At 58.6% G+C, this 24,097-nt stretch overlaps 1 protein-coding gene across 2 annotated transcripts; it reads left to right on the plus strand.

Annotated features, from left to right (window-relative positions):
- The first annotated feature begins 5,176 nt into the window (after window positions 1–5,176).
- On the plus strand, window positions 5,177–22,095 carry RAB4B (RAB4B, member RAS oncogene family). Of its 2 annotated transcripts, none has more exons than XM_043501477.1 (8): window positions 5,177–5,316; window positions 11,143–11,223; window positions 12,871–12,985; window positions 14,441–14,503; window positions 15,003–15,157; window positions 16,290–16,385; window positions 16,915–17,060; window positions 17,385–22,095. In XM_043501477.1, exons 1-7 carry the CDS (start codon window positions 5,301–5,303, stop codon window positions 17,028–17,030), a joined length of 642 nt encoding a protein of 213 aa, XP_043357412.1. In that variant the 5' UTR covers window positions 5,177–5,300; the 3' UTR covers window positions 17,031–17,060; window positions 17,385–22,095. The 2 variants fall into 2 exon arrangements, with proteins under 2 accessions (XP_043357412.1, XP_038237989.1); XM_038382061.2 differs by having other exon boundaries at window positions 17,444–22,095.
- Window positions 22,096–24,097: the final 2,002 nt, after the last annotated feature.

Genomic DNA, 24,097 nt, shown 5'->3' on the forward strand with positions numbered 1-24,097 from the left:
CCGTGCAGACCTCAGGCCCAGGGAGATGCAGAGACTGGGCCAAGCTGGCCCTGGCAGCCTGGCGTAGAGCTGGAAGTTGACCCCCACCATCCGCCCTGAGTCCCAGCCCTCCTGGCGGAAGGGATCCCCCCGGCTCTAGCTGGGCATCATGGGTAGAGGGCTGCTCGTGCCCTGGGCTGGGGAACTACTGCTGCCCTATGCGGTGCAGGTGCTGGCCCAAAGAGCTGGTGGCGCCAGGGCTCTCTGTGCCACCTGCTGCCCCTCCCCTGGGGAAGGCCCCTTGGGGCATCCCTGCGGGTGAGAGCCGGCAGGTCCCTGATGACCAGCCGCCCGTGTTTGCCCAGGGTGGGTGACCAGTTAGACCAGGAAGGGAGGGCAGTGCCCCGGGGGGGGGAGGGAACCAGTGACTTCAGGACCAGGAAGGGAGAGAACCCAGGAGTCCTGGCTCCCACTCTCCCCGTCTCATCACTGCCAGATGCCTCTCTCAGTTCACTTCTGTTCCCTTGAGCCTGTAGCCAGGGGGACCTGGGGCCCAGCGCCGGGCCAGGTAGGACCAGCCAGCGGGTGCCAGCCTGCCAGGGTTCCCTGCTGGGGAGAGACCGAGCTCTGTATGGGGGCTCCAGGGGACCATGACTGTCAGTCCACACCTACTGCCAGCAGCCCCTTGGGGAGGAGGGCCAGGACTAGTGGTTAGAGCAGGTTCCTTCTGTTCGAGCTCTGGGAGGGGGGTGGGGTCCACTGGTTAGAGCAGGGGGCTGGGAGCCAGGACTCCTGGGTTTCTTCTGTTTGAGCTCTGGGAGGGGGGTGGGGTCCACTGGTTAGAGCAGGGGGCTGGGGGCCAGGACTCCCGGGTTCTGCCCCAGCTCTGGGAGTGGGGTGGGGTACACAGTGCAGGGCAGAGGCTGCCCCCTGAGGATGGGGAGGGAGTGTTGGTCACGTTCCTTTTGCTGCCCTTCCCCCATTGTGGCCCCTGCTTGAAGCTGGTGACTGCAGCTGGCTCTTATCAGCGGCTCCTGCCCACCCTGCCATAAAACTCAGGAGGGGAGCAGACCCGACAGCACCAGAGCCTGGACAAAGGGCACTGGGGCCTCTTCTGCCCCAAGGACGGGGTGCGGGGCTGCGCTTTGCCTGATGTGCCCCACCCCAGAGCTGGCTGCATCCCTCTGCCAGGGCCACTTCAGACCCTGAAGGTGGGGATCAGAGACACCGTGCGGTGGCTGACCTCTCTGGGAGGCCTGCTGAGGATTCATGGCAGTCGGGGGCATGTGGGGGGGGGGATAAATCAGCAATCTGTCCCATCTCTGTCCCCTTGCTCATCACCCCCCTCCCCCACCCCATGGCTATCGGGCCTGGGTGGCCTTTCCTGGAACCCGGACGATTTGATTCCTCTGGGCAAACCCCACTTCCCTTGCAGAAAACAGGAATTTGGCATGCGGCGCTGGAAAACCCCGCCTGACGGGAACCCAGCCGGCTGGGGGGGCAGCTGGGTTAGGGGCCAGGATCTCAATGGAGCAGGGCCAGCGGCCCCTAGCCATGGATCTGGCCCCAGACCCTTAACCAACAGCATCAACTGTTGCTCCCACCCTCCCTGGTTCTAACCACTAGACCCACTCCCCTTCCAGTGCACGGAAGAGAACCCAGGAGTTCTGGCTCCCAGCCCCCCAGCTCGAACCACTAGACTTCACTCCTCTTCCAGAGCTGTTAGAGAACCCAGGAGTCCTGGCTCCCAGACCCCACTGCTCTAACTATAAGGCAACTTGGATGCCCCCTGGTTTTTATTTCCTGGGCTGGAGGGAGGCAGTATGGGGATTTGGTGGGGGTGCTGAGAGCCTCCATTTCTTCATCCCCATTAACCACCCCCCGATCCGAGCCCCCCCCCACAGCTGCTGTTCCAGGAACTGGCTGGCAGAGGTGGGGCTGCCCCACAGGCACAGGGAGGGTGTGTTCGCTTGGCAGGTACAGGGAGTCCATGGTACAGCCGCCCGCTACCTGCCGCGCCCAGCCGGCCTGTGTCCCCCCCCCGCCCTGGGTCAGGGCTTGCTGGGGCCTGTGGATGCGAGCACTGGGCTCTGGGGTGTGTCTCAGCGCTGTGCCCACGCAGTGCCGGGGGGGGCAGCGAGGGGCAGCGGGGAAACAGGATGCCTGGGTCCAATCCCCGGCTCTGGGGGGAGTGGGGTCCAGTGGTTAGAGCGGGGGGGAGGGGGCGGGCAGCAGGACTCCTGGGTTCTGTCCCTGGCTCTGGGGAGAGTGGGGTCTAGTGGGTTAGAGCTGGGGGGGCTGGGAGCCAGGACTCCTGGGTTCTCTCCCAGCTTGAGGCTAAGCTTGTCTCTCTCTGGGCGGGGCCTGGGGGCCCCCTCCTAGGAACCCAACCTGCCAGCCCCCTTCCCCCCCCAGCCCACTAGGCCCCACTCAACTCCCAGAGTACAACATGGCAGGGGGCTGCTGGTGAGGGGCACCGCCAGAGCTGGGGAGCAGCAAAGGGAGCCCGGGCTGCTTTAGATCCAGCCGCCCACACAGCTGCACCCCCCCCCGCTCCTGGGGCTCTTAGCTCCCCGACCCCACCTTCCCTCGGCAGCAAATCTGGGGTGGGGAGGGATGGAATCGCTGGGTGCAGGGCACCCCTCGCACTCGCAGCCTTGGCGCAGGCCCTGGGTGTGTGGGGTCATTCCTGTCACATGGACACTGGCCTCCATGGGCAGATTTCAGGACTGGGCAAATGCCCCACCTGCCCCCACCACGGGGCCACCTGCCCCATGCACCACTGCAACATGCCTCCGCCACGGTGCAACCTGGCCCTGCAGCGAGTTCCCCCGCACCCGGGCTGACAGCGCTGGGGTGGCCGATTTTGCCCCCTGAGAGTGAGCCCCAGGCTGGGCTGAGCTCCGTGGGGGTGGAACTGGAAAACAGCCGTGAATAATGCGGGGGGGGGCGGCGGAAGAGCAGTCAAGGCTGTGGGGAGGCGTCAGGGATCTGACCAGGCCTGCCTGGGGGCCCGCCAGGTGCCTGGTGATGGGACACAGGAGGTGCCGGGTGCAACAGGTGAAATACAAGAGCTGTGGGCAGCCAGCCCTGGGCTCCCTCTGCAGCTGGTGCCCCCCGCCACACAGGCCACAGGTGTGTGTGTGTGTGGGGGGGCTACAGGGCCCTGCTGAGCCCCTGGGGGGATTCCTCTGGTCTGGGCAGAGCCTGTGTCCATGGAGCTGGGACCCCATCACTGGCCCTTTCCATACAGCGACCACACCCTGCCCGCTGGGGAGCCGGTTCTGTCCCGGGCTCCCTCCCTGCCTGGCCCTTCGTGCCAAGGGTCTTGGGGTCTGGCTGAGGCAGCTGCTTCTCCCAGATACACTCCAGCCACTGCATCCTTAGGCCCACGGCACACAAACAAAGGTGGCTGCATCTCGGTGCTGGGCAGTGTGAACCCTGTTTCCACGCTCAGTGGAGATGGCGTCCTAGAGCAGCTTGGGAGCTAGGAGATCCTGGGTTCTAATTCTGCCACTGATGCCAATTCCCCCTTGTCGACTCAGTTCTTGCCATCGCTCTGTGCCTCAATTTCCCCATTTGGGATGCAATCTGCTTTCCTAGCTCCTGGAGTAGACGGATGTGGGGAATGAGGGGTTAATGCCTGGGAGGTGCTATGGAAATATCAGATCCACACACGCCCCCCCGGCTCTTCCCCCCCCCCCCCCCCCGGTCCTGGGGGAGGAGCCCTGTGCTGGGTTTACAGAGAAAGCCGGTAATCCCCTGGAGAGGGGCGAAGCGAAGTTGGATTTAATTCCTCATCCCCCCACGGCAGAGCAGGGTTCGCTCAGGTTTCTAGTGTCTGATGCGGGTCACAGACACCAAAGCAAAGCAGTCTTGTGTGTGGACGAATCTCAGCTCATGGAGACCCAGTTTGCAGTTACTCTGTCCCTGCACTGGGAGAGTCTGAGCCTGTGGCATTTGCTGCGGGGCTTCCCACTCTCAGCAAAGGGATTGGGGTCAGGAGCTCCCTTGGTGCTCCCCCGCCTGGCCATTGGTGTCATTTAGAGCAGCCTCAGGGCAGCTCTAGTTGACGCTCTGCCGGGCCCAAGCAGCGCTGGGTGGCAGAGAAGCTGCATGTGGCCCTGCAGGGTACGGGGTGGGGGGTGTGGGGGACCGATGAGCCTCAGAATTGAGCCACCCCCTCTCCTGATGCCATTGGGGTCGGAGGTGGGGGGGAGGGGCTTGAATTCTGGGGACACAAACCAACCACCTACTGGGGGAAGCGGCGTGACACTGACACGCTGCCCCCCCTTCCCCCAGCAGCCCCCCAGCCCTGGGAACAGGTTACACTCACTGTCCCCCAGCGTGACCCCCAGCTGCCCCAATCCCTAACCCCCACCCCGAGCCACCAGAGAACCCAGGAGTCCTGGCTCCCAGCCCCCCCCCCGCTCTAACCACTAGACCCTACTCCCCTCCCAGAGCCAGCAGAGAACCCAGGAGTCCTGGCTCCCAGCCCCCCCCCCCGCTCTAACCGCTAGCCCCTACTGCCCCCCTCCCCGAGCCGGGAACGCAACCCAGGAGTCCGGGCTCCCAGCCCCCCCCCGCTCTAACCGCTAGCCCCTACTGCCCCCCTCCCCGAGCCGGGAACGCAACCCAGGAGTCCGGGCTCCCAGCCCCCCCGCTCTAACCGCTAGACCCTACTCCCCTCCCCGAGCCAGCAGAGAACCCAGGAGTCCGGGCTCCCAGCCCCCCCCCGCTCTAACCACTAGACCCTACTCCCCTCCCAGAGCCAGCAGAGAACCTAGGAGTCCTGGCTCCCAGCCCCCCCCGCTCTAACCGCTAGACCCTACTCCCCTCCCCGAGCCGGGAACGCAACCCAGGAGTCCGGGCTCCCAGCCCCCCCCCGCTCTAACCGCTAGCCCCTACTCCCCTCCCCGAGCCAGCAGAGAACCCAGGAGTCCGGGCTCCCAGCCCCCCCCCGCTCTAACCGCTAGCCCCTACTGCCCCCCTCCCCGAGCCGGGAACGGAACCCAGGAGTCCGGGCTCCCAGCCCCCCCCGCTATAACCGCTAGACCCTACTCCCCTCCCAGAGCCAGCAGAGAACCTAGGAGTCCTGGCTCCCAGCCCCGCCCACCCCTCAGCCTTTCCCTCTAAGCCCCGCCTCTGCACTCCCCCGCCTCCCGGTGACGTCAGACGCACGCCGGCGTGGGCGCGCACGGACCCGGAAGCGCCTCCCCCAGCCGGGTCCGCGGGCGCCGCCATATTGGCGTATCCTGGGCGCCGCCATATCGCGCCCGCTGCGCTCCGCTCTGCCCGGCGTCGCCGCCCCAGCCCCAGCCATGTCCGAGAGCTACGGTCAGCGGGGAGCTGGGGGCGCGGGGGAGGAGGGAGCTGGGGGCGGGGGGGAGCTGGAGGGGGGATGGAGGGGAGCTGGAGGGGGGAGCTGGGGGGGCTGGGGGCGGGGGCTGGAGCTGGAGGGGGGAGCTGGGGGCGGGGGCTGGAGCGGGGGCAGGGGGGGTTCTGTGCAGGGGGGGGAGGTTGGCCCATCGGGGTGAGCATTAAAGCAAGGTGGGGGTGCGTGGCATGCAGTGGGGGTGCACTGAGGGGCAAGACAGGCGGCGGGGTTGCAGTAGGAGAGGGGGTGGCACTGGGAGGGGACGGGTGTCAGGAGTGAGGGGATGGGGGGTGCTACTGGGCTGAAGCTGACCCACTGCGATCCCCCCAGCCCCAGTTCTCCAGCAGGCTGTGGCGCCAGGCGCCAGCTGGGGCACTGGCTCGGGGCTTGGCAAACGCTACCCTGGCCTCAGAAATCCTCCCCGAAGGAGCGTCTTTGGCCCGTTTTGGCGTCTGCGTGTGGTGCCAGGGCAAAGGGGGTGGTGGGAAAGTCCCTGGTGCGGAGAGGCCCCGCCCTCGGAATGAACCCCCAGGGCGCTAATCGCCCCACAATTATGCAGGCTGGAGTTGGGGGGTGGGGTGCGTTCCTGGAAACCACTTGTGCCAGCCCAGCTGCCGAGGAGTCTGACCCCAGAGCCAGTCGCTTAACAATGAGAGGAGATGAAGCGCATCCCCCGAACGCAGGGGGTGTGGGGAAGATGGGGGTGGTGAATTTCTGCCCCGGGGGAGCCTGCCCAGGTTTATTCAATGCCATCTGCTCATGGGCTGCCCACCGCCCTCTCTGGCTTATATGAGCTGAAATTGGGGGTGGCAAATGGGGGTGTCTTGGCCTTTTAACCATTCAGATTCAAACTCTTTCCCCCTCCCCCAGTACGCAAACAAGTACTGGGAGTCCCAGGTTCAAACCCTCATGGGACAGGTTCGTCCTTCCCTGGTGGGTTCATGGCGCACGGGCTGCTGAGCAAATGGGAGGTCTTTTCTTCCCCACTCCAGGGACTGCGTTTCAGTGGCCCTGTGTGCACCCAGGGGTGCTCCGGGACAGCAGGGCTGGGCGCTAATGGAGGAACAGAGACGTGACTTTTCCACCTCCTCTGTCCGTGCGAAAAACCCGACAATTGGGCTTCCACGGTTGTCTGCACGGGGAGTTCTTGCCCCGGAGCGCCACGCGCGGGTGTTCTTGCTCCGCACGAAGCCTCTGGTTCTGGATTCACTAAGGTGCTTTGGAGGAAGGCCTGGGGCTGCACTGCAGAGTTGCCAATGGAGCTATGTCGATGTCACCTTTCAGAGCAGCCTAGGCCCGCACAGGAGTCAGCTGTTCCTAGGAGCACGTAACGTGTCGGGGTGGCTGTCCCTCTTGTAAAGAGAACAGGAGGACTTGTGGCACCTCAGAGACTCACACATTTATTTGAGCATGAGCTTTCGTGGGCTACAGCTCACTTCTTCGGATGCCTGTCTCTCTTGTCAAGGCTGCTGCTAGCATTCAAAATAAAGCCTGAGGCCTTGTCTGTACAGACAACTGGCAGCGTGAGCTGTACCGGGAAAGCGAAAGTGGCGAGTTAACGCCGAACCAGCCTGTTATTGTTGGTGCAGCTATTCCAGCCTGGCAAAGGGCGTTCGTTCTACAGGTATAACGGCGAGTCTACACTGCAAAGTTAGGTCAGCTTAGCTACATCCCCCAGGGGTGTGCAAAATTCACAATCCTCAGAGGAGCTGACTAGGCCCTGGTGCAGACACCGCTCGGTCAATGGAAGAATTCTTCCACCAGCCTCGCTGCCACCTTTCGGAGCGGTGGGCTAATGGCGGGGGAGGAACACCTATGTCCACACTGGGGCTTGGGCTGGTGTCCATCTGCCAGTAAAATAAACAGAAAATCACGCCCAGCCAACACGATAGGAAAACTGGGTAGACTTGACCGCTGACCTTCGCTACTGGGCAGTTCAAAGGGATGAAGAGTTTGTTTAAAATCACTTTTGTTGGAAGTCTCGCTGGCTGTTCTTCCGGCCTGACTCATGGGGAGAGCAGGGGAGTCTCTTTTCACTTTGCATATCATCTGTTTCACTGTTTGTGCGGTTTCCTCAGTACCTGTGCTTGTGTTTGTGTTGCGTTCCGCAAGAGCATGGACTGCGCCCCGTGAAAAATGAGATCATAAAACCGCAGTTGGCAGAGAGGCAGGTGCAATGGCTGAAACTACTTTGAACTCACTCATAGCCTAGATATCAAGATAACTGAGTTCCCTTTAGATCTGTCAAAGGCTTTCTGTTTGCTGGGCCCAGGTTTGTCTTTCAGGCGGAGTCCTGGGGTTTTAAGATAGGGAGATAGCATCCAGTGCTTGAGGTTTCTCTTTCTGGGAAAACTGCATCCCAAATATTTCCCTTGTAAACAAGGTAATAATGAGACCTAAATAATTGAAGGGAGATGGTTTTGCTTAATGGGAGAAGCCTTTCTCTCAGAGCTAGCATTGATTTTTAGCTTAGGATTCTCCATCACTGGCCATTCTAAAATCATGCTGGGATCTTTTTCTAAAAGACCTGCTCTAGTTCAAAGAGGAATTACTGATGCAGCGAAGTACTGTGGTCTGGGTTGGATGAGATTACTTAGCCCGGCCTCAGAGCGGGGCACAGGACTAGATGACTGACTGAGATCCCTTCTAGTCCGGTGGTTCTGTGATTGCAATGGTTCCTGCTGGCTGTGGATTCTCTGAACTAGTGAAGGGGAACCAGGGAGAACACTTCTGCTTTTGTTGTGGGGGTGTTTGTGGTTCAAACACTGCGAGGTTCTGCTGAACACTAGACACTTCTATGGGTAAGGTAGATAGGTTTGGTAGGCTGACACCACGGCTCATCATGACCTGTATTGTCTCGTTATTTCCTGATTACCCCCCCCCCCCAGCTGTACCTGCCTGTTGTCTCTTAGCCCCGCACCTGGGTGTCCTGTGCACTTGGCAGCCTCCACAGGGTCATTGGTAGGATGCTGTTCTTAGAAAGGATTGTAAATCAGGGCTTTTCAAGGAGCATCTCTTCCCCTCCCCCCCCCCCCACGTTATTCCATCATTGTTCTCTGCGGGGTTTCTTGCACCTTCCTCTGAGCCGTCAGGAGCTGGCCTTTGTTGGACACAGGTGATGGGCGTGGCTGGAGGCCTGATCAGAGCTGATGTGGCTGTGTCCAGCGCTCCTATGCCAGAGAGAGAATGGGGTGTGAAACCTCCTGCTGAGCTGAGACTAAACAAACAGCCTGACTTGGGAACAGTGACAAGAGGGAAGGACACAGACTCCCTCTGTGACCTTGAGCGAGCCCCTGCCTCAGCTTCCCCACTTGTAAAATGCTTTCCTACCAATGGATGAGTGTTAAAGATTGAGGTGCTCAGATACCACTGTCATGGGGCCATATACATACTGATGCCTTCCCCCCCAATGTGTTCTTAATGGAGCAGTTACCCAGGCAAGGAATAAAATTGCCGTGCCCAGATCCAAACGGTGTGAATACCCGGGTAGGTGGTAATTTGGCGCAGGAGTCTTCACAGGCAGGGAATGCTCCATGTATCGTATGGAGTGGTGTTCGTCAGCCTGCTCCGCTTGGCAACCCCTCATCTGATGCCAAAAATGTGCCAATGAGAATAAGTCTCTGTAATTCTCAGGGTGAAGGCTTGCCCTGGCAGGGGAAAGGTGTATGGGGAGGGGTGGAGAGAGGGTTTTGTGGCTTCAATTGGACCAGAATTGTCAATGCCTTATGCCCCCCGGTTGCCTTGGGTTGTGACCCACCAGTCGAGTAGCACTGATGTGGGCTTTGATGCAATGACTCTTGCTTGCAAATTCTTCCAAACGTGCCTCTGTTAAATGAAAGACGACGTTAGATTCATAAACAAAGTGCCAGTGTGTGGGACTTAAAAACAACGTACGCACACAGGAGTCTGCGGGCTGGTGTACGCTGGGCGCGTACGTCGGCGCTGTGTGGAAAATCCGCCCCCAGAGAGACGGAGTTACGCCGACCTGACCCCCGTGCAGAACCCCTCCCGTTGGCATGGTGCTGTTAGTGGCTTAGGTGTAGATGTGCCCGGAATGTCAGAAAATCGACCTCCCTCCCTTTCTGTGGCGCTCATCCCCACCAAATAAAGGCCAGTTCGCTGTTTGGCTTCTTCCCCTGCATGGAGACAGGGCCTTTCTCTGTCTGTGGGGCACTCCGCGGGGGGGTGTCTAGGCTTTACCGTCGTGCCACTGGGGACGGGCTAGAATCCGAGCCAGAGATGGCGCCTCGCGCCGCACCAGAAGAAACTGGCTCTGGCCGGTGGCTGGGGGGAGCGTACGGGACTTCAGCCCAAGAGATTTCTGGAGGCTGCTGTAATGGGAGGCTTTCGGGGGTGGCAGGGAGTACGGTACGTTCTGTCCAGTGCCCACCTGCGGGGGGGGTGACGCTGCGGCGCACTCTGGGAAGTCTGTTGGTCTCATTCGAACACGTGCTTTGTTTCTGTGCTTCCCTTCTGCCCCTGAGGTCTTTGCACAGTGCGTTTCGCTGTGCTGCTGTGCAGGGATCCAATCCACGGTGCTGGGCAGCCGGGCTCCAGCTGGGCAAAGCAGCGGCTTACGGAGGAACTGCCGGGCTGGAGCAGCCCTGAGCCTGTCTCGGTCTGTGTTCTGGCTCTGACAGTGGTTGGTGCTAGATGCTTCAAGGACAGCAGTAGCCATGGGATAATCTGCCCCCATGTTATGTCCCATGCTGGTTTCTAACAGTTTGCTTGCTTACTTCCTGAAGTTGGAGGAGGGTTAATGACTCTTCTAAAACTGTCCATTAACTATAACGATTCTGGCTCTTCTTGTTATGCATATAAATGTCCAGATGCTTTTTACCTTCCTAAGTTCTTGGCCTCAACAACTTCATGTGGCAATGAGTTCCGCAGTCCAACCGTGGTGTGTGGAAAAAGTCTGTCCTTTGGTCAGCTGTGCATTTCCCACCATTGAATCACATTGGAGTCCCGTTGTTCTTGAGTTGCCAGCCAATGTGAACGGAAGCTCCTGGTCTCTCTTCTCGAGACCGGCCAATTTATCACACCCCCCTGGCTTGTCTCCTTTCTAAAGTAACCAGTCCCACTGTCTTCACAGGACTGTTGGTCCAGGCCCTTGATTGTTCTGACTGGCCTCCTGTGAACGTCTTCTAATTCTGTAATAGCCTCACCTCCTGCCAGTAAGATTTGTAGGGGATTTGAACCTGTGACCTCACATGCTCTGCATTGCAGTGGAACCTGGCAGGCTCCAGCCCCTAACCCCGGGGGGCCACTCTCTGGGCTGAGCGGCGTCTGGTCTCTGCTCTCAGGCTGCTCCTGAGTCGTCGTCGTTGTGTGCACGCCTGGCTGCTGGTGATCACTGCAGCGTGCTGATCAGGTATCCCTGCCCCAGTGTGAGCAGAAGGGAGCTGGCTAACGCCGAATGGGGTGCAATAATGCTTTAGTAAGCTAACAGCAGTGCCAAAAGATGTCAAGCTGAGATCAGGCTCCCTTTGCGCCAGGCGCTGTATGTACACCTAGGACGAGACTGTCTGTCTCAGCGTGCTTAGTCTAACGAGACAAAGATGGGCCAAAGCATCACTATCCCTTTTACTGCGGCTCGGGAAATGAGGTGACATGCCAAAGTCACACGGAGTTTGACGCCGGGGAGCACTGCACGTAATGTTTCTCGGTGCACGTTTCTAAAGACTGGTAGAGAAGATGCTCTGCTTTTTGTAAATCTCCCCATCCCCCTTCCTTACGTCCCCTGCCACACACGTGAGGGTCACAATCGTGCTTATTTTGTTCTTCAGATTTCCTCTTCAAGTTCCTTGTGATAGGAAGTGCCGGTACTGGGAAGTCCTGTCTCCTGCATCAGTTTATAGAGAATAAATGTAAGTGGCAACAGGAACAAAGCTAATGTCATTGTTTAGTTGAACAGATTTCTCTTTTGCTCCGGTGTGTTTCCTAAGATCCGAGACCCTCTGGAGCTTGTCCAAAAGGAAAGATTCCGCTGTACAATTGTTGCCAGAAAGACAATTGAATTTGCATTCTGGGCTGTCCTTCAGCCCCCAAAACTTGCCTTTTACCAAAGAAACTCTGACGAAAGAGTGGGAGTTTCCACATCCAAACGTGTGAAACTTCAAAACTGTGATGGAGTTTTTTTATTACGACATTTGTAAACTTCACCCTTCTTGAAAACCCACTTCCTATTTTAACATTTTTTTCTGAATGGGAAAATGGAAATGGCTCAACTAGCCTAACGAAATCAAAGGTGAAACCCCTCCTGCTTTGTGGTTTTCATAGCAAATGTCTTTGCACAGCCTTGGCTTCCTCCGTGTGTTCAGCAAATTACAAAATTGTATTCCAAAGGGGCTTCCTATGTTGGTAAAGAATCCGTCCGGTGCTTGATTTTCACACACTGTTGTATACTAGCTTAACCGTGCCAAGGAAATGAAAAGGGTGTGTTGTGGTGCGCGAAACACCAACCGGTTAGTTGTTGACACATCATCTCTGCTGCTGCTTTAGCCCCATGTGAGCAGGTTTGTGCTGGGTTACGACAGCTGCCTGCGTTAGATTTTGAAGCTCCCGCGGTGGGGTGCTGTGGCATCCGTGTTTCGTTAGGGATGCTTTCTGCTGAGGTGACATGACTTCCGCGGGGCTTGGCAAAGGCTGGGAGATTGCATGGCAGCTCTGGATCAGAACTCTCCGTGCCGTAAAGTCCTGTTTTCACGGGCTGTACCAAAACTGCAAAATTGGCTCAATCCGGCAAATTTTCCAACAGCGGGGAGGCAAAAGCAGGCATCTCTACATGTCGGTCTCTTGCTCGGGACAGCATGGTATTGGACCGCAGTTTTGGGTGGGTGGCTTGTTTTATGGCAGGCGCAGTAGCCAGCACCGCTGCTGCATGTAGTGCGCTGCAAGCCACTCTGAGCAGGAGGCAGACGTGGGGTCGCCTGCTTCCACCTGCTACTGGAGAAGTTGCAGCAATTTCGGGGATGCTCGGGGGCCGGGGATGTTCCACTAAATCCTCTCCTTTGCCTAGGGCGCTGCCTTGAGCAACAACAAAAAAGATGCAGTTTTCTTTGTGCCTTAGGCTGCTGTGTGTGCTTAAGGGCAGGAGCCCAGGGCTGGGCTGGCTGGAGCTGTAGGTCGGGAGTTAGGGGCACTGGCAGAGCTGTGGGGGGAGCCCAGGGCTGGGCTGGGCTGGCAGGGGCTGCGGGTGGGGAGTGAGGGGCACCGGCAGGGCTGTGGAGGGAAGGCTTTTCTGCACTGTGCATCTCCTGCTCATATTGTATCGCTTTACTAAGCCCTAAAAATAATGTAAAATTACTCCCCCCCGCCACATTGCTCTGCAATACCTGAAGTCTCCAGTCTGTGCAGGAATTGGAGTGAAGCAATTGCAGGTCGCTTGTGGCTCTCAGGTATCAGCACTTGGATTGAAGCTCCTGGTTCTGGAGCGGCTACGTGTTGTAGCTGATCCCTAACTGACCAGGGGCCTTCTCAGTAAGTCGCTGATTTGGGATCTCTCCCTTCGCCAGTCAAGCAGGATTCCAACCACACGATCGGAGTGGAGTTTGGGTCGAAGGTGGTTAACGTTGGTGGGAAAACGGTGAAACTGCAGATCTGGGATACGGCAGGACAAGAACGGTTTAGGTAAAAAACCATCTATCCAGCGAATGACAATTTGAAAGGTCTCTGGGGTAGCATCCAAGGAAGGTGTGCCGTAGCAGCCAGCTTTCCAGGCTACATCTGGAGACTGGGTAAAATATTGCTTGAGGTCCCAGAAGCCTGCAAAAGGGGTGTCTTGGGTGTGTAAAATCAGCTGTGGGAGTTAAGCGGAATCGGAGATTTACAGGGATCGCATTTCCCATACCCATGGAGGTGCAGCCAGCTATGGGATGGGACATGGCAGATGGTTACCAGCACAGCACAACACTCCACACTGGTGTAACACAGGACATGGAGAGGCCTGTGTGCAGACAGAGGGATGCTGTACTTAGCTTTAGTCCTGGAGCTGTGACCATATTTCAGCTCTGGCATTACTGCAACCCTTAAAGGACCCTGACTGAGATTGGGGACCTCCATAGTGCCTGGTGTTGCACAGCGAGAGACGGTCCCTGCCCTGCAGAGGTTATGGGGCAAATAGGTAAGACCCAGACAGGGCGGGGGGGGGGGAGAGGAACTGAGGCACAGAGGAGTGGGGACTTGCCCAAGGTTACATGGCAGGTCAGTGGCAGAGCTGGGACTGAATCAAGGTGTCCTGACACCCAGCCCAGTGTCCTGCCCAATAGGCCATGCTGCCACCCAGCCACTTAACTCTTGGCTGCTTGTATCTTTCCCTGTTGTGGAGGCACCTCCGTGTGCGATTTTAAAAGCCCCGAGTCCCTGAGTCAGCTTGTTTGTGGGGCTGTTGCTCGGGCCCAGGGGTGCGGCAGCAGGGTTTCTGCTCCTCTGGAGTCTCCCAAGAGCATGAGGGGTACGGATGATGGTGTCTCTGATAGGGACCCCCATTCCCAAGGGCAGCCAGAGACAGCCTTTCCATTGGTCTTGGGGTATGGGGCCTTTCCCGGTCGGATGCTGGGTCCTGGAATGCAGGACCTTCCCCTCTGGGGGCACTGGCTCTGACCTGTCCTTGTGGTGAGGGGCTGGCGGGCCCAAGGGGCCTTTCCTCTCTAGGCGGCACTGGCAGGCTCAGGGAATGGGACCCCCTCAGCCGGGGTGATGGACGGCTGCTCCAGTCTGAGATGGATCCGTGGGGCAGGGGCCGCAGTGCAGAACCCCACTGGGGGGCGCCTGTCCCCAGAGAGTCCAAGGCTTGTGTAGTTGAGCCCCCATCTCAGCCCTGAGGCAGGTTGGCCAGCGTCTAAGAGGAGCCAGCCACGCTGGCCCAGTCAATGCTGGGGTGGCCGCCAGACTCCCGCCTTGTACCTTGCTTGTCCCTTCAGCTCCTCCGTTACCCTGATGCCTTCCCCCGCCCCCTGTCCTGCAGGCCTGTTCTCCCAGCATGTCCCAGGCCGGCCTCATGCAGAGCGGACCTGAAATAGCCCCCGTGGTTCCCAGTGAGCTCCTGGCCCTGCTGATCGCTCGGTCTCTCTCCTCGCCCTCTAGGTCGGTGACTCGGAGCTACTACCGGGGTGCTGCTGGGGCCCTGCTGGCGTACGACATCACCAGGTGGGTGTTCTTGACTGCTCCTCGCCGTGGGGGGAGACTCTCCTGGCTGGCGTTCAGAGCGATGCCCTGAGGACCCCTCCTCACCTGGGGCTCCCAGGAATGGGGTGAGCTCCCTGGGCAGGTTTCCAAACGGAAATAGAGCAAGCCCCCCTTGTTCCGGCCTGAGCATCCGCCCCACGGAGCTGGTCTTGTCCCACCATAGCGGCTGAGCTGAATCAGTTCTGTTTTGCCCCTTGACTTTACCACGTAGGAACGCTCTCCGGGTCTGTTGTGCCCACGGCTGAGATCCGTGCCAGCAGCGGCACCGCACAGGGAGCGCCCTTTTCAGCCAACCCCTCTGGCAGGCGTCAAGCAACCCCCTGCGGTGGGGAGATGGACACGAGTCTTATAAACTGGGGTTGAGAAGAGCAGGGCCTGGAGGGCAGCCCCTAATCTGGGATTTGCGAGAAGTGCCCAGTTGCCGGATGCCCCCTGCTGCCCCCTCTGTCCTGTGTTGCAGCCGGGAGACCTACAACGCGCTGACCAACTGGCTGACGGACGCCCGGACCCTCGCCAGCCCCAGCATCGTCATCATCCTCTGTGGGAACAAGAAGGACCTGGATGCGGACCGGGAAGTGACCTTCCTGGAAGCCTCCCGCTTCGCACAAGAGAACGGTACCAAGCCGGGGCCCGGTGGGGGCTGCTCTGGGGGCTCGTTAGTTTTGACTCTGACATGGTCCTGCCTGGCCCTTTCCATGTGGGGGGGTGTTCCTTGGTTCCATTGGTAGGAAAGCATTTTACAAGTGGGGATGTTCCAGTCCCCTGCCTGCTTTGCCCTGGCACCAGGACTTAGTGGTGTGAAAGCGTCCTGCAATCTCTTCGCAGCCAGGCTGGGTCCAGCAGGGTAAGGAACTATGGAAGTGGTGTGGAGGCAGGCAGGGCTGGCCCCAGGGCAGTGCTAGGGGGCAGGGGGTTTGGCAAGGGCGTTCTCCCCTGGCAGTCAGGGCTGGCCCCAGAGTGGGTGCTGGTGGGTGCAGTGTTGCTAGCAGGAGCTGTCTTTCCCATGAGCGGTAACACCACAGTCCTTGCCACGCCAGCATTAAAATGCCATGGCCCCCAAAAGGGGTCATCAGCCCTGGGGTACTGCCCCAATCCTGTTCTGCCTCCTTAAACGTCCCTTGGAGGCAGGGCACTCCTTTGTTGCTGGGGGGGGGAGGGAGGAGGCAGCTGTGTTTGGGCCCCTGGGGTGGGCGGCTGAGCTCCGCAGAGGCCTGGGGCCAAGGGCGCTAGATGAAAACTGCGGAAGAGTTGCTAGAATGGCTCCCCGGCACTGGTGCTGTTTGGCCAGGAGGGGGAGCTCGGACTCCGTGGTTAGAACACGGTGTCAGACTGGAAGCACCGGATTTTGTGCGTTTAGCGGTGGCTCTGGATCGGGCCCCACTCTACGCAGGCTGCCCCAGGGTATGAGAGGCGAGGACGGACCGTGCCCTGCAGGTCCTGCTTCAGAGCGAACTGCTCTGTTCTGTTTCAGAGCAGAGCCGTGTTACTCTGTAGTCGCAAAAAGAACAGGAGGACTTGTGGCACCTTAGAGACTAACAAATTTATTTGAGCATAAGCTTTCGTGAGCTACAGCTCACTTCATCGGATGTGTTCTGTGTGTTGGCGGAGCTGGATCCCGAGCAAGGAGTTGCGTTGTCTTGGGATACCCAGCTGGGGATGTCCTGTGCTTAGTGTGTGGGCCGAGGCGAATTGTGCTGTGAGCCGCACCCTGGTTACCTTCCTGCCGTTTCTCTCTTCGCCTTGGCAGAACTCATGTTCCTGGAGACCAGCGCGCTGACCGGGGAGAACGTAGAAGAAGCTTTCTTAAAATGTGCCAGGACCATACTAAACAAAATTGAATCAGGTACGAAGGCTGGAGGTGGCAGGGGGCACTGAGGGGCGTGACACAGCCCCACGCTTCCCCGTTGAGCATTTCCAGCCTGAACATCTCGACCAGGAAGGGAAACTAGTTTCCAATAATAATTAATAATGAGTGATAGAGACAGACTATGGTCCGGGCTCTGGCTGAGACCAGGGGCCCCCAGTCATGTCCTGAAGTAGGGCAGGAGACGCGGGTATGGCCCAGTTCTCCAGGGGCGCTCAGCTGCCCCATGCAGTCCGGGGCAGGGTTTCTCTGGCGCCCGTAGGGTGTTTGCTCTCCCAGCCCGCCATGGATCTATTTCCTTGATGGTAGTTAGTCTGGAGTCTGTTATTAAGTGACTACACCCAGGAGTTGCCCAGCTGGGCGTACCCACAGCTGGCCTAGAAGGGTCCGGGTAAAGATTCCTCCCTCCCAGCCCCATGCAATCTGGGGGAGCCAGGGGAGGTGGCTGGGGGGGAGGGGGAGGGGACAGTCGTGTCCCCCTGTGCTGAGTGCTGCTCTGTCTGGCTAGGCGAGCTGGACCCCGAGAGGATGGGCTCAGGAATCCAGTACGGAGACGCCTCCTTGCGCCACCTGAGACAGCCCCGCGGGGCCCAAACCCAGAGCAAGCAGCCATGCAGCTGCTAAGGGCGAAGGCCACCAGGAATCTGTCTGCAGGTAAGCTGGTGGGGGACTGCGGGGGGAGCTGAAAAGCCACCATGCATGCTGGCTCAGCTGTGGCGTCCTGGGGGGCGGGTTGTCCAGACCCGAATGGCTGACGGTCTGTGGAGCGAGCCCCCTCCACAGACCCCCGGCAGTGGGGCAGGCCTGGAGCATGCAGTGCTGGGGGGTTGGAGAGGCTGGAGTACGTCTCTCTCTGCCCTACTCCAGGGGTCAGCCCCGCCCCACCTTCCAGGCAGCTGTCAAATCCCCTAAGCCCCCCTGGGACCTGGCCATGCTCCTTGGCCGCTGAGATTGACTTCTCTCCTCCTGTCTCCCCAGTGCGGGACCGTGGCCAGTCGGGCCCCCCGGGGCTCAAGCACTTTCTCTTCTCTTCCCAGGACCACGTGCCTCGCTCGTTGAGCCCCCTGCTTCCCGAGCCGCGCGCCCTCTACGAGCAGTGTGCTGCCCGCCCCTTCGGCACACGAGCCCTGGGATTCTGGCAAACTGCCCGGTTGATTGTATGCAGCCACAGTGTCTTCTGTCGGATGCTCCCTGCCCACTGCTCGTCCCCCTGAACCTGAGGCTGGCATGGGCTCGTCTCAGTAATGACTTTCAAAGGATGAAGTAAAGGGGCCCTGGCCAGCCTCCCGTAGCGAATTGCTGCTCTGGGTAGGAGAGTCCCTCTGTGCTAACACCAGGACGAGGGGGGAGCGGGTTCTCCTTGTGAATGGTTCATTTGAGGTTGTCTCCTGCTGCCCCATTGCTGGGAGCGAGGCGGGGGCTTTGCCCTGGGTAGGTGAGGGGTCTCTCTTAGCCTGGGGGAAGCATGGAGACGGGGTATGCCTGTCATAAACCAAAGGGCGCTTGTCTTGCAAGGGAGCTCGTGAGCCGTTCCCACCAGCGACCGGCTTGCTGGGCGGTCAAGGCTGGGCTTGGATTTCTGTTACACTGGTTTTGCTTTTGAAGCTGGGGTCTCCCTCTGTCATATCTCGGGCTCCACCTTGTCTTGCTGCTTTTCCGCCAGCCAGCCAGCCAGCCATTGTGCTCCCGAGCACTGTGTTTGTGAACTCTCCCCTGCCCCGGGCGGCGCTTCCCCTTTGAAATACTGTAAGCTTAATACTGGACCATTAAAGTGTCCGTGGCAGGAGCTGCCGTTGGGTTTAGTCCCAGCTCCTGCGGGAAGTTCCCTCAGGCTCCATGGCTTGTGTGCTGAATCCCTTGGGTGGGCGTGGGGATCTGGGGTTTAAAACCCCACGGCAGATGTAATGGCACATTCGCATTTCAAACCAAGCCACATACCGGGCAGGAAAGTCCAGGTCGGCTGAGCCGCAACCTGAGCCGGGATAACGTGCCAAAGCAGCTTTCCCTCGAGGGGGCCGGTTCGAATCTGGCCCCGAGAGGTCCAGACCAAGGGTCAAATTTTCAAGAGTGCCGAAGCGACAAGCTCCAAAGGCCTGTTGAAAGCCAATAGGATCTGGGCTCCTAAATCACCTAGTGCTCTGAATGTTAACCGCCTCTGGCTCTTGTCTGGCCCCTTTGGGGCTCCTGTCCACCGCTGGCGCTAATGGCCCTCAGCAGGCTGAGAGGGGCTCGCCCTGGACAGAATCTGTCTAGCTGGAGCAATTGGCAGCCATCGCTGACTCTGGCCCACGGCTGCAGGGTTGGATTTGAGGTGGTGACAGTGGCGTAAAGCCTCCTTGAGCAGCCAGAGCCTATCTGCTTTGTCCTCATGCCGCCCCTGGCCTGCACCCCTTCCCCATCCCTCTCGCCTCCTCTGGCAGCAGCGATCGCTGGCCCCCGCGTACAGCTCAGCTGGGCTACGGCCCTGGTCTCTCTCTCCTAATCTTGGCCCAAAACATTGCACGGCCCACACGGCCCTCCTGCTGTAACTGCCAAACCAGTGATACTCAATAGGCGGCCCACGGGCCAAATGTGGCCCCCCTGGGCTTCCCGTGTGGCCCCCCAGCTCACCTTACAAAATGTGTGTAATTAAATTCACAATCTGTGATGTGCTGACATAGCAAGCGATTTACCCAGCCTGAATTTCTGGCAAGAGTGTCTTGTAAGACAGTGCACGGCTGCTGCCCGTTTTCTCGTTAGTGATGGAAACGGAGCCACAAACGAATGCGGCTGGGCGTAAACGTCACCAAGTCGGCAGCGGAAATTGAGCTTTTAACCCGAACTGGACAGGGGGTTTTCTCTTTATTACGCTGGCTTGTCTAAAGCTGAAACCTGTGTGTTTAACATGCCGAACCGCTGTATCTGTCTGTCTGGAAGGTCGCCACTTTGAATCAGGGCAACGTGGACGCGGCCTGTCCTTCCGGCAGTGTCGTAAGACATGAGAAAATGGAAAATCTGCAGGCTTTGGATTGCACTTCAAATGTCCTTCACACCCCATCAGCAACTGCAGGGAAAAGCAGCAGCTGCTTCTCTTCGGAGAATGTGGGAACTCGCGCAAAAGAAAAGGCCTTTCCTGGCTGCCGAGCTTGGGCAGGCGTGCACGCTGGACATGCGGGGAGCCTTTTGCTGGAGGTAAAAACACAGGTGACCTTGTGAACCGTATGAAGCAGGTTCCTCTGTCTGATGCCACGGCAGTGCGAAGACGTGGGGTAATTTGAGGATTGTTTGTCAGCACTGCTTTCCGATTTACAAAATGCCAAACACCCGTCTCTGGCTGTGGATGAACTGAGCGGTTGAAGTGCCACTGCCCGGCTATTGCTGTTTGCTAGAATTTGTGATGGGGAAATTTTCAAGGAAGAATTTTTGTGCTGAAACCTACCCCACAGGAGAGAGTGTTTTTGAAAAGGTAAAAGGCTTTTTTGGGAGGGAAAAAACCCAACTTTCTGCAGAGCTAAACCAAACTGTCTTGTACAGACAGAGGGCCCCCCGTGACACAGAGAGAGAGAGAGAGAGAGAAGGGTGTTGCCCCATGTTTTACAGCATTACACCTTTCTTTAAATACACTTCACTGCATCGTTCACCAGACTGTCCTATGCGGTGAGTTGTGTGGGGACTTGGAAAAAAACAAGTTACAGTAGAACCTCAGAGTTACTAACTGACCAGCCAGCCGCACGCCTTGTGAGGAACCGAAAATACACAATCAGACAGACACACAAAAGCAAATACAGGACAGTGCTGTGTTAAAAGTAAATTACTAAAACAATACAGAGAAGAAGCATTTTTCTCCTGTATAGTGAAGTTTCAAAGCTCCATTAAGTTGATGTTCAATTGTAAATTTTTGAAAGAACCGTAATGATTTGTTCAGCGTTACGAACAGCCTCCATTCCTGCGGGGTTCGTAACGAGATTCTGTTGTACTGTGACGAGATCAGCAACCTCCATATGCTCAGCTTCTAGCTTGCAGCATTGTCTTTTCCAAGCTGTCTTACCAGACCTTTCAGCCGAATATGGGGATCTCTTGCAGCCCGGCAGCATTCGCTCGTGAATAGAAGGCGTGTGGGGGAGCGGTTTTGTGCCCTTTAGGAAGAAATAATGGACTTTCTTTCCAACCACAAGCCCAACAAGGCTTGTGAGGCCCTGGAATTTACAAACTCTGTCCCAGGTAGCTTCTCTGTATGATATGACTGGTCACTCGAATTCCCGCCGCGGAGCTCTTTGAAGAAGTGTGTGCCTTTCCGAGCGACTTAAAAGGATGTTTCACTTCCCCACATTGTGTGTTGTTGCGACAGGTGATGGTCAGATGAAGACAAGGCAAGAATTCCTAAATCACCTGAGCAAGAATTAAAATCCCAGAATTCACCATCCGTTTGTCTGTGCCCGAGAGACCTCACCCTTATCAAGCAAAGAACATTCTTGAGTCAGTTGACGATTGTAAGGCTCCAGCGCTCAGATGTCTTGGCAAAATTCAGAGCAGTGGGTCTTGGTGATAGCAGAAGAACGGCCAGACCGGGTCAGACCAAAGGTCCATCTAGCCCAGTGTCCTGTCTTACCACAGTGGCCAGTGCCAGGTGCCCCAGAGGGAACGAACAGAACAGGGAATCACCAAGTGATCCATCCCCCGTCATCTATTCCCAGCTTTCTGAGCTTAATATGCTGACCAGGTTTGGGATGGACGGCTAGATTCAGGCAAACTTTTAACTTTGTTCGGACCAATGTCCCTCTGCCAACCTGGGTTTTCCACCAGGAATATTGTGAAAAACTCAACATCCCAATTGCCTGCCGGATGAGCATCTTCACTGGGGCATCCGCCGTGCCCTGACTGCTCACAAAGCTTGCCCAAGATCACCGCTGTCCCCTCTCCAGTTCTCGAGGGACACACCTGGAGGCTAATGTCCATTTACAAACTTTGTCAGACAATAGAAATGCTCCTACTTCCATTGTCAATCAAGGCCTTTATTTACAAGCAGCTAAAATTGTTCTTTCATTTTATTTGGTCAGCCGTGCGTGCCTACGGCCCATGTCTTGTCCTGAAATTCTCAGATCCAGCCCGTGGGTAGAGCGAATTGAGTATCACTGGTGAGGCCCCTTCAGTGTCCTGTGTGGGCTGGGACTAGTGCTGTGCGTGGTGGGGGGACCGGACCGGGAGTCCAGCACATCCATCTTGAGCCAGTCACCTTCACCGCCCCCCTTAATGTGGCTCCAGAGAGCCTTGGGGTATCTCTGTCCCTTTGAAAGGCTCCTGCCTGAGTGGGGAGGGGAGCACAGATCGGGCCACTGTTCGGAGCGGGGGGCGACCCCCAGCTGGGTGGCTACGTGAGCTCCGGCCCAATGAGGCGAGGGGGCGGGACGGGTTTGTCTGTTGTGTTCTTATGCCTAAGCTGTTGTTTACTGGGGGGGAGGACAGGAGGCTGCTGCCTTTGTGGCTTGCCTCGCACTCGGCTCTTGCCTGGCCTGGCCCGGGGCATGGGCGGGAGGACACAAGCGCGGCCCCGTCCGATTCCTCCTGAAGCTGGGGCAGGGTGGGGAGAAATGGTTGGATCCAAACTGGTTTATAATTCACACCCGGTGAAATTTCTTCTCTTTAAAAGAAAAATCCCTCCAACTTCAGGCTGTGACAGTGTGACTCGTACATAAAGTATTAACGTTTTCCACCTCCTGGCGTCTGATTGCAGCTAACCAGGGTCCTGGCCACGGTCCGCGTCTCCTCGGCGCCAGGCGCTGTACGTAGCCCTCACGGCAACGAGCTGACGGGCCAGGTCGCAGGGTGGCAGAGTTGGGTAGGGGGAGGCACAGACACAGCCAGGGCTTTGCCCCTGATCCCACAGCCCGTGAGAGACAGAGCTGGGAATTGCATCCACGTCTCCTGAGGCTCAACCTGGCATCTTTTAATGTTTGCCAAGCTGCAGTGTGCCAGAGTTGGCCAGCCCGGCCCAGCCAACTGGGGAAACTGAGGCACAGATAGAGAGGACATCAACAAAGGGGGGCGGGCGCAGCACACAACCAGCTCGGCGGGGCGCATGGGAGCTGTGCAAGGTGATGGGCCGGGGGGGATCTGGGGGGCTGGGGAAACACCCCCCCGTTTAAGAGGAGGGCTTCCCCTGCCGCGTGGTTGGGTTGTTTCTCTGCCCTCCCCCCTCCCCCAGCTGTTCGCTGCCCTTGGGGTGTTTGTCTGGGGGGGGTTGCGAGGTGTTGGGGGTTGGGTGGGGCTGATACTTTAAAGGGGGTGCCTGGGGGTCCCCTCAGCGGGACCTGGGATGGTCTGTCTCTTGTTGGAAGGGGCTGGACGCACCTGTGGGTTGGGATCTGGGTCTCCGTGTCCCCCCGCATCCCCCACCCACCTTGGGGGGTTGCAGGGGGAGGGTTGGAGAGAGACTGGGCAGCCAGAATGCAGTTTAGATACTGCAGCCCCCCCGCTTCCCTGCCTTGACTCCCCCCGGCTCCCTCTTCCCAGCCTGACCCCTGCTGTCTTTGCAGGAGATTTCCCCCCGTAGGGACCCCGGTGACCCCCCCCACCCGATTCCTGGCCTGACCCCTGCTGTCTTTGCAGGAGATTTCCCCCCTTCCCCCCCTGTAGGGACCCTGGTGACCCCCCCCGAACCCCGGCCTGACCCCTGCTGTCTTTGCAGGAGATTGCCCCCTCCCTCTGGGGACCCCAGTGACCCCCGCTGAGCCCCAGCCCGGGGGCAGCCACCGCCTGGCACCATGGACGCGACCCAGCTGCCATACAGAAGCCGCATTACCCACCGCCCCTAGAACCTCGGTGCCCAGAGGAGTGGGGGAGCAAGGACTCCTGGGTTCTCTCCCCAGCTTTCTCACAGACCCATTGCAAGTCTCTGCTGGGTGCTGCCTCAGTTTCCCTATCTCAACGGGATGCTGGCAGGGGGTTGCCTCGGCAGCAGGGCTGTGAGCGGGGAGCAGCCGGGGCACAGATTGACCCCCGGTCAGTGATCCCCCTGTCCTCCGGCTGGCAGAACACCGCCCCCTCTGCACGGGGCGGGCTAAGAATGGGGCAGCCTCGGGCAGGGGGTGGGGATGTACCAGAGCCGGGGATAGAACCCAGGAGTCCTGGTCCTTCTCTGGCCTCACCCCAGAAGTGGCTTCATTGGCAGGGTTGCCAGGCGCTGGTCTAGGAGCAGGGAGGCTGGGGGGGGGGGGGCTGCAAGCGTCGACTTAACCCCCCTCCGCACAGTAGGGTTTGCCCTGGCGGGAGCCGAGCATCCCCTGGGGGGCGCTCTGGCTCCGGGGTTGTACCCTTGGCCAAGCCGCCTGCTGACATCTCTCCCGGGGCATGTGGGAGAGCCGGTCGGCTCGGGCGGGGAGTTGTGGGAGGGCGGCCCCCTGTGCTGAGCTGGCCTGCTCCCTGTGGCGTGTAAGCAATCAGGAAAGTTCATCTGGATGGATTTGGAAAGTGGAGTAGTGAAACCGCTTTAACCCCCCCCCCCCGGTGTGGACGCTCCTGTGCCAAATTTAAACAGCCTGAGTTGGACTGTGGATTCGGAGTAAGAGCGTCCCCACGGGGGTTTCATGCGGTTGAAATCTGCACCTTTTCTTCCTTCGGATTTGCTCCTGCGTGTGCCCAGTGGGAGCCCCCTGCCCCATGACAGGTGTTTGAATGTGGGGGGGACTCGAGCTGGGGGCAGAGCCAGCCTCGCA

This window comes from Dermochelys coriacea, chromosome 23, assembly GCF_009764565.3.
Source record: "Dermochelys coriacea isolate rDerCor1 chromosome 23, rDerCor1.pri.v4, whole genome shotgun sequence".
NCBI lineage: Eukaryota > Metazoa > Chordata > Testudines > Dermochelyidae > Dermochelys > Dermochelys coriacea.